General features: G+C 63.5%; 1 protein-coding gene across 1 annotated transcript; it reads left to right on the top strand.

The window, feature by feature from the left end:
* Positions 1-3,214: 3,214 nt before the first annotated feature.
* On the top strand, positions 3,215-7,550 carry GDF2 (growth differentiation factor 2). Its single transcript, XM_072822830.1, has 2 exons — positions 3,215-3,533; positions 5,788-7,550. Exons 1-2 carry the CDS (start codon positions 3,215-3,217, stop codon positions 6,729-6,731), a joined length of 1,263 nt encoding a protein of 420 aa, XP_072678931.1. The 3' UTR covers positions 6,732-7,550.
* The last annotated feature ends 905 nt before the right edge of the window (positions 7,551-8,455 follow it).

Here is an 8,455-nt window from a genome sequence, read left to right as displayed (position 1 = left end):
GCCAACGGCCCACACGGCCCTAGGGCCCGCATCCTGGGTGGCAGGAGACCCAGGCATCCGAGAACCCAGAGGCGCCAGAGGGGAGTCTATGCAGACACTGAGGCGGGAGGGCCTGGCCAACGAGAGGCTGGCAGGGAGGAGCGCAAGGCATGGCAAGGGGAAGCCGGGGAGGCCGAGCTCCGCGGCGGGAGGGCAGCGCTGCTCCGGTTACAGAAGCAGAGAGCAGAGCGCGGGCGCCACATGGACACGGGCAGCACAGGCACCCGCTCAGCGCCTCCGCACCAGGCTCAGGCCAGCGCCCAGCGATCGTGCGGCAGCCCGGCGTCTGCGGGCCCCCATCCCACCCTGGGCACCCCGCGGGGCCCCAGGTGTGTGTCCCGAGCACAGCCCGGACCACGAGGGGGTTGGAGGCAGCTGCACCTTCCAGAGCGCAGAGGCCCCGATCCTGGGCGGTGGCTCCTTGGAACACGAGCAGCTGCAGTCCCCTCAGCAGGCAAAGCAAATTGACATGTTTGTTCATCGAATTCCTAGACTAGAGAGCACCGCCGCTCGGACTGGCGCTTGGGCCCTGCTCGTGGGAGGGGATGTTAAAAGAGCATTTCTGGAAAGCAACTTGCCGTGCGTACCAAGAGCTTTGAGGATGCTTGCATACGCTGACCTAGACATTCCTCTTCTGACGAACCGTCTTAGGAAAATAAGTAAAATAGAGCCCATATGCATGAGCCTTGCTACGTTACCTTGGTACATAGCCCACTGCCTTTCAGAATATGGACCATGGGCCTCACTGGGCCCTGAGACCAGAGGCTATTTTTACTTCCTTCTTCAACATGTTTTGCATTTCCCGAGTTACCCTCACCGTACTCTACTGTTGTAATTAGAAAAGAGACCTACGGGGCTCTTAAGAACACATCAGGAGGCAGCCCCTCCACCCCGACCACATTCAGGCCACCCTCGCGAGGCCCTCGGCCTGTTTCCGCCTGCAGCTCTCCTGGCCCCCCCAGGCCCTCCCTGTGCGCAGCAGCGGCAGCGGCATCTCCGGCCTTGCACCCTTCTCCTTCCCTGCCCCGAGCTCTCGCACTAAGCTGGCTCAACGCCCAGCATGCTTCCGCCCCCTCTGCGAGCGGCACTTCCGAAGCTGCCCCCTTTCCCGTCCAGCCTCCCTTAACAGTGTCCCACGGGATGGGGACAGCAAGTTCCGTCCAGGCCGGCAGCTCTGGAGCTTGGGTTTCACCCTGCCCCTGCAGAGGGTGGGGGATGCTGGGCACACCCTGGGACCCCGCTGCCACCTGCTGGCCTGCCTGCCCCTCCTACAGCTTCCCGAAGCTGCTTGACTTGGGGCTACCCCTCCTGAGAGCCTCCAAGAGATTTGTGACCATCCCCAGTTTTTTAACCCCAAACCCACACATAATGGGAATGGACAGAGACCAGTGTGGGCATGATGCCCTCACAATAACTCAGACCCTGGGGGCCCACAGAGCCCTCCTGGTTGCAGCTGGTCCACCTCCCGGGGCGGGGGGACAGCACCCGGGCACGTGCGCTCTCAGGGCTGCCCTGTTCCCCTTCTTCTCCCCGGATTGTACACTTCCTCGGGGTGCGGAGTGTGGCCCCAGCAGCCTCCCAGTGACACAAGCAGGGACACCCAGCCCCAGCCCAGGGCCAGAGCTCTCCTGGGGCCTGGGCAGCAGGTGTCAGGGAGGGTACGGTGTCCCTAAAGAGCAGACGGGGAGCGTGCAACCACCAGCTGGGCCCAGCTGGCAGCGACTGCCATGATGTTCAGCACATGGTTGTCCTAGATTTTCCACACGTCTCTCGTAAACTCGAGGCTCAAAAAGGTGAGGTGACACTTGTGGGCTGCAGACGAGGGAGTCGGGTGTGAACCCTCTTCTCAGCGACTCCAAAGCCTCCATTACCTCACTAGATGTTGCCTTGCTCCGGGGTCTCGAGTTCAGGGCTCACCTGGCTGAGGGGCAGCACGGGTAGCTCTGCAGCCACACACCCAGCCCACGTGTGCTCCCCAGGGCCAGGGCCTCCTACTGACCCTGGGGGACCCCACCCCCCAGGCCCGGGGCCTTCTGAAAGATTTGCGTGGTTTCTGTACTTGGAGGACTTCTTGGTCTTGTCCGTTTCCTGGATTCCTCATTTGCGCAGCCACAAGGAGCATGTGCACCCGCCTCGAGTGTTCTGGGCTGAGCTGGCAAGGAAAGGACAGAGGATCCTAATTAGGGGGCGATAACCCCACCGGGAAGTTCAGATTCTCCGCGGCCGCGCCCTTCCTACAGGCCTGTGGGCTTCTCAGATGTTTACAGAGCCTTCATTAGCGGGGCGGCCTCAGATAAGGGCGGGAGGTCGAGGCTGGTAGGAGCGAGGGGAGGCCGCGGGGACGGGGGGCCGCGGGGAGGGGGTCGGTGGCCACGGGGAGGAGGTGGAGGCCGTGGGGGGGCCACAGGGAGGGGGGCGCAGCGGGAGGAGGCCGCGGGGAGGGGGAGGAGGCTGCGGGAAGGGGGGCGCAGGGGGCAGAGGCTGCGGGGAGGGAGGCGGAGGCCATGGGGGACCACTGGGTGGGGAACGCAGCGGGGAGGAGGCCGCGGGAAGGGGGGCGGAGGCCGTGTGGGGCGCGGAGGCCACGGAGAGGCGGTTGGTGGCCGTGGGAAGGGGGCCGCAGGGGAAGGAGGCCCTGGGGAGGGGCTGGTGGCCGTGGGAAGGGGGACGGAGGCCGCGGCGAGGGCGATGGAGGCTGCATGGGGTCACGGGAAGGAGGGCACAGGGGGTGGAGGCCGTGGGGGGCGGAGGCCGCAGGAAGGGGGGTGGAGGCCTCGGGGAGGGGGGCGCAGGGGGCGGAGGCCACGGGCCGGGGCGGTGCACCCCGGGGTACCCGAGCAGTCGCAGGGGGCGGGAGGAGGCCGCGGGGGGGGGGGGGGGCCGGAGGCCGCGGGGGGCGGAGGACTGGGGGGAGGAGGCCCCGGGCTGAGGCGGTGCACCCCCGGGCTCCTGGAGCAGCCGCAGGGGGCGGGAGGAGGCCTGGGGGGAGGAGGCCTGGCGGGGGCAGAGGCCGCGGGGAGGAGGAGGCCACGGGCCAGGGCGGTGAACCCCGGCTCAGGCTGGGGAGCCCCCCCCCGCCCCCCGCAGGCCCGGCGGCCCCGCCCCCGCCCCCGCGCCCTGCCCGCCACCCGGCCGCGGCCCCGCAGTGTCCTGTGCAGGGCGAGCACGTCCCAGGATGTGCGGCGGGGCGGTCGGCGGGGCCCTGCGCGCCCTGTGCGCCCTGTGGCTGCTGGGCTGCGGGGCGCGGGGGCGGCCGCTCGAGGGGCGCCGGCGGCCGGGCTCGCAGGGGGCGCCCGGGGGGCCGCGGGACCTCAGGGCGCTGCCGCAGGCGGTGCAGCGGGACCTCCTGCGCGGCCTCAACCTGAGCGGCGTCCCGGCCCAGCCCCGGGCCCGCGCGGAGCCGCCGCAGTACATGCTCGACCTGTACCACCGCTACGCCAGCGACAAGGCGGCCGCGCCCGCCTCCAACGTGGTGCGCAGCTTCAGCGTGGAAGGTACCGGGGCTCTGGGGGCAGGAGGGCCCACGGGGGGCTCGCAAGGGGCCTTTGAAGGAGCTCAGTGAGATGCAATGCATGGGTGAGCTTGGCGCTGCGGGCCGGGCTTTGTCCCCGGGCGGCTCCGGGGAGGAGGTTGGGGCGGTCGCCTCCCCACTTGAACACAGACAGCTTACCCAGCTTTCAACCAATTGGTGTGTTTTTGGACCTTGGAAGAAGGTCTGTTTCTCTCCCATCACAAAGCGTCTACACGTCTGAGCATTTTTTCCGAGACAGAGATTTTAGAGGACAAGCCCGTCATCTTCTACACATAAAATGATCTACCCCATCGAAGAGGGCCGGGAGGTAGCAAACACGGACTCAGTTCACAGGACGCGGCCAAGGCGGCAGATACAGGGGGAGCTTGCCCAGGTCAGAAGGCGGTTCGGCAGCTGCCTTGTGATGCAAGCCCTGCGGGCCCAGAAAGCTCAGCCCCAGCCACCACTGCCTCTCTGAGTGCCTGGGCACAGGGGCCTCCCTCCCACAGGCTTGACACCTGCAAACCCCTAATAGGTCTGGCCGAGCACCACAGCTCCCCGACTTGCCGTGCCTGCGGAGCACATGCCCCGTCATAGTCGTGGTGCAAGCCCGGCAGTCCTGAGTTTTCTGATTCCCCAGAAGAAGGAGAAAACTCTAGATTGGATGTGAACTTGCTGATTTTTAAAATATTAGCTTGATTTCAAAAAATATGGTCTACGGATCACCCAGATGCTGCCAGCAAGTCTCCAGCTCTGTAGCCTGTTTTTCGGGAGAAGGCGCACCTCCCCGGCTGGACCGCATCACCATCCCATGGTCCAGGGGTCCAGCATTTGGAGCCACGTCCATGAACATCCCCTCCCCTGCCCAGCACTGACCGTGTCTCCAGCACAGGCTTCCTGGCTCAACCCAGCTCAGCCCGCGGCCCACGCCGCTGTGGAGGCCAATTACGCTTTCCTCGCAGACGGTCTAAACGCGGCTCAGGCAGGGAGGGTGATGTTTTGTGTGTGTCATGGCCCCGCAGCAATTTTCCAAGCATGGCACAGGAGACCACTCCTGCTTATGGGCCCCGTTCGCTGTTCCCATGCATTCTGCAGGAGCCAGAACGGCACACGCACACCGGGTGCGGGGCCATGCGCTCTCAGGGCACACGCACACCGGGTGCGGGGCCATGCGCTCTCAGGGGCGTGCAGGTTGGGAAGGAGGGTCTGAGGAGGATGCAGAAGCACTGGCCGAGCGTCAGCTGTGAGCCAGGGGCAGTGTCAGTAAGTTCCATGTGCCGCCTTGGGGGAGCCTCCCACCAACCCTGGAAGGCGGGGAGGATGAGCCCCATTCCACAGATGAGGCAACTGAGGCTCAGAGCCACTCAGCACTTCTCCGAGGTCACGAGCCTGGGAAGGGACAGAGTCCAGACTAGCACCTTGGTCTGCCAGACGCTGCCGGATCTCACAGCAGCACGCAGGCTCCCCTCACGCTGTGACCGAGCCGTGGCATCACAGAGATGTGCTGGTGGCTGCGTGCCAGCTAGGAGAAGTTGGAAACTGAGACACTTGGGTAGCTACAGGGTACGCCCCATTGATGACTAACGTGACAAAGCAGGTGAGGCGAATCTCTTTCATTTTTTTCCCCCAATTAAAAAAAAAATTCAGTTTCACTTTGCTTGGAAATTAGAGTTCTGAATAATTTCTTTGCTGTTTAAATTGCTGAGATTTTTAACATTGTGTTAATGCTGGAAATTTGCCATCCCCGCCCAGGGCGGCTCCTCCCACGTCACACGCTTGCGATTCCCACTCTGAGGCTGACGGTATGCTTTGCTGCGCTGCTTATTTGGTACTTTCTTTTAATGTGAGGAGCTTAACAGGATGTGCGCGCTTGGCAGTTAAACAGCCCAAATGCCAGTCTCCACATCTGTAAAAATGGGAAATAATTAGACCGTCCCAGGGCCCGTGCGGAGAGCAAAGTGACACAGAGAATGCAGAGCTCCTAGTGCGATGCTGGGCACCTAGTAGGTGCTCCCTGAAGGGCGGACCTGTCAACTCCAATGCAAGGCACCTCCTGCCTCTGGTTTTCTGGAAGATCCTAAATGTCTTTTAAATCCTTCTACACGAAGGGCCTAAGTGAAACCAAATAAAGATTTGATAGAGTTGGTCAGTGGCATCCTGGATGCCCTTTGACCCAAGTCACAAGTCTCAGCTTTGGTGTCATGAAAGGTGACCTTGACTGTGCCCTTGCATTTCAGATGCTGTCTCCATCATGGCCACAGAGGACTTCCCCTTCCAGAAGCACATCTTGCTCTTCAACGTCTCCATTCCTAGGCATGAGCAGATCACCAGGGCCGAGCTCCGACTCTACGTCTCCTGCCAAGGTCACGGAGCCGCTTCTCGTGAACTGAGAGGCAACATGGCTATTTATGACGTTCTGGATGGAGCAGATGCCTGGGATGCTTCCGCAGGCACCAAGACGTTCCTCGTGTCCCAGGACATCTCGGATGAGGGCTGGGAGACCTTCGAGGTGTCCAGCGCTGTGAAGCGGTGGGTCAGAGCAGACTCCACCAAGAGCAAAAACAAACTGGAAGTGACTGTGGAGAGTCACAGGAAGGGCTGCGACAAGCTGGATATCAGTGTCCCCCCGGGCTCCAAAAACCTGCCCTTCTTTGTCGTCTTCTCCAACGACCGCAGCAATGGGACCAAGGAGACCAGGCTGGAGCTCAGGGAGATGATCAGCCACGAACAGGACAGCGTGCTCACGAAGTGGTCCAAGAACAGTCCAGCAGGGGCGGGTGACCGCAAGGCCGAGGGGGGCGGGGAAGGTCACATGGCCACAGGGTCCTCGTTAGCCAGACGAAAGAGGAGTGCCGGAGCCAACAACCACTGTCAGAAGACCTCCCTGCGGGTGAACTTCGAGGACATCGGCTGGGACAGCTGGATCATTGCACCCAAGGAGTACGACGCTTACGAATGTAAAGGCGGCTGCTTCTTCCCCTTGGCTGACGACATGACCCCAACAAAACACGCCATCGTGCAGACTCTGGTGCATCTCAAATTCCCCATGAAGGTGGGCAAGGCCTGCTGCGTGCCCACCAAACTGAGCCCCATCTCCATCCTCTACAAGGATGACATGGGGGTCCCCACTCTCAAGTACCACTACGAAGGGATGAGTGTGGCAGAGTGTGGGTGCAGGTAGTGCCGGCCTCGGGCGGGGGGGACAGGGTGGACGGGCCCCGTTTCCCTCTGGGCATGCCAGCCTGAAGGAGGGAAGGGGGCGGCCACGTCCAGGAGGTGATGGCCTGCCCACCCCAGGCGTCCACCACTGGGTCCATTCGCATGGGACAGCAGTGGCCGGGGCCAGGGCAGCGGCGGGGGAGAGGAGGAGAGCCCGGAAGGATCATTGGGGTGCAAGGGGGGAGAAGAGAAAAGAGGCCGAGAGGAAAGCAATCCAGGGTTAGCAGAAAATAGCAGAAACGAGGCAGGGGGCTGGACAGATGAGGTGCAGAGATTGGTGGGGCTTAAAGGAGGCGGGAAGGACGGGGCACATTCCCACAACTCAGGGGGTGCGGGCCCGGAGAGCCACGTGCTCTACACCCCTCGTTTCGAGCCTCCCTGCAACCCGGCGAGGTGGGGCTCACGAGCAACCAAAACACAGGCATTTCAAGCCACACCGGCCATGGAGATGGGGTCCAACCCTCGGTCTGCACAGATCCGTCATTCCCCGGGGCCCAGGACCCTCTCAGGTACCCCATCAAAGGGTATCAGGTCACCTCACAGCTAAAGAAAATTAGACGCTGGAGGCGGGCAGCGGGGCCGAGCTGCACTGAGCCCCAGCCAGTGCCCACCAGGCTGGCCGGGCCGCTGGAGCGTCCAGCACGTTCTGACGGGCGCCGGGCTGCACCGGGGGCCCGGGGCTTTCTCAGATGCGCCTCGAGTCCCTGGGCAACCATCCCCCAGAGCAGCTGCAGGAGGGATGGAGTGCACGACAGGCGCCCGAGGCTGCGTACACACGGCGGCCGGGGGGCCGGGGGCGGGGAGGGGGGACGGGGGACGGGGCGGGACCGGGGCCGTGGGACAGCGCATTCAGCTGGCAGTGCGGGCCACTGCCCAGCACGGGGTCCCCGGGTGTGCGCGGCCCAAGCAGCTCACCAGCACGACGCCCCGGGGCCTGGATTGGAGTTGGTCGGAATAAATGTGCTCTTGCCTTGGTGGCTGCGATGTCCCTTTTAGTCCTCTCGCCCAGCCGGGCCTTCCCGGCCCCCGCCGCCCCCGCCGGCTTCCCTGAGCTGCACGGCCCCGGCCCCGGCCCCGGCCCCAGGACCCGACTCGGCCCGCTGACCTCGGGGAGGACGGGGTTTCCTGGGAGCCCTGAGGGCCGCGGCCGGAGCAGAGCCCGTCGCAGGCCCCGCCACCTGGCCTTCCCCGCGGGTGGAAGCTCCTAGCATATTAAAAAAAAAACAAAAAAAAAAAACAGATTTATGTTAGTTTACATGGAACCAACGGAGAGCTTTAACAGAATTCAAATTCATTAATTTAAATACAATTAACTACCGAATTGTAGAAAATACTAACTCCTGGTGAGACCGGATGAGGAATTAGTCCCGGCGGCACAATCCTGCGACTGCATCAAAGCTTCACTCGGAAATAAAGTCGAGTGTGTCCGCGGTGGACTCCCCTGATCAGAGGCCTCATGGCCCCCGGACACCGCGCCCAGGCCACCCCTGCCCCTGGGCCCTCCCCTCCCTGAGGACAGAGCCTCAGGTGGATGCAGAGGGCAGCGTCTCCGTTGCGGGGGGCCCGGGAGATGTCCATGGAAGGGCCTGCGTGGTGCCCGCGGGCCCAGAGGTTGGAGCCAGAGCCGCCCCCGCTCCAGCCCCAGCCCGGCTCCCTCGGTCCTCGGCCTGCCCTCAGGCCCCGCTC

The sequence above is a fragment of the Canis lupus genome, chromosome 4, assembly GCF_048164855.1.
Source record: "Canis lupus baileyi chromosome 4, mCanLup2.hap1, whole genome shotgun sequence".
NCBI lineage: Eukaryota > Metazoa > Chordata > Mammalia > Carnivora > Canidae > Canis > Canis lupus.
The sequence above is the reverse complement of the archived record's forward strand: the minus strand, read 5'-3'. Positions and strand labels throughout refer to the sequence as shown.

Coding starts and splice junctions, on each gene's coding strand:
- GDF2 (XM_072822830.1), top strand. CDS start 3,215: ATGTGCGGCGGGGCGGTCGGCGGGGCCCTGCGCGCCCTGTGCGCCCTG. Junction 3,534..5,787: donor GCGCAGCTTCAGCGTGGAAG/GTACCGGGGCTC, acceptor CTTGCATTTCAG/ATGCTGTCTCCATCATGGCC.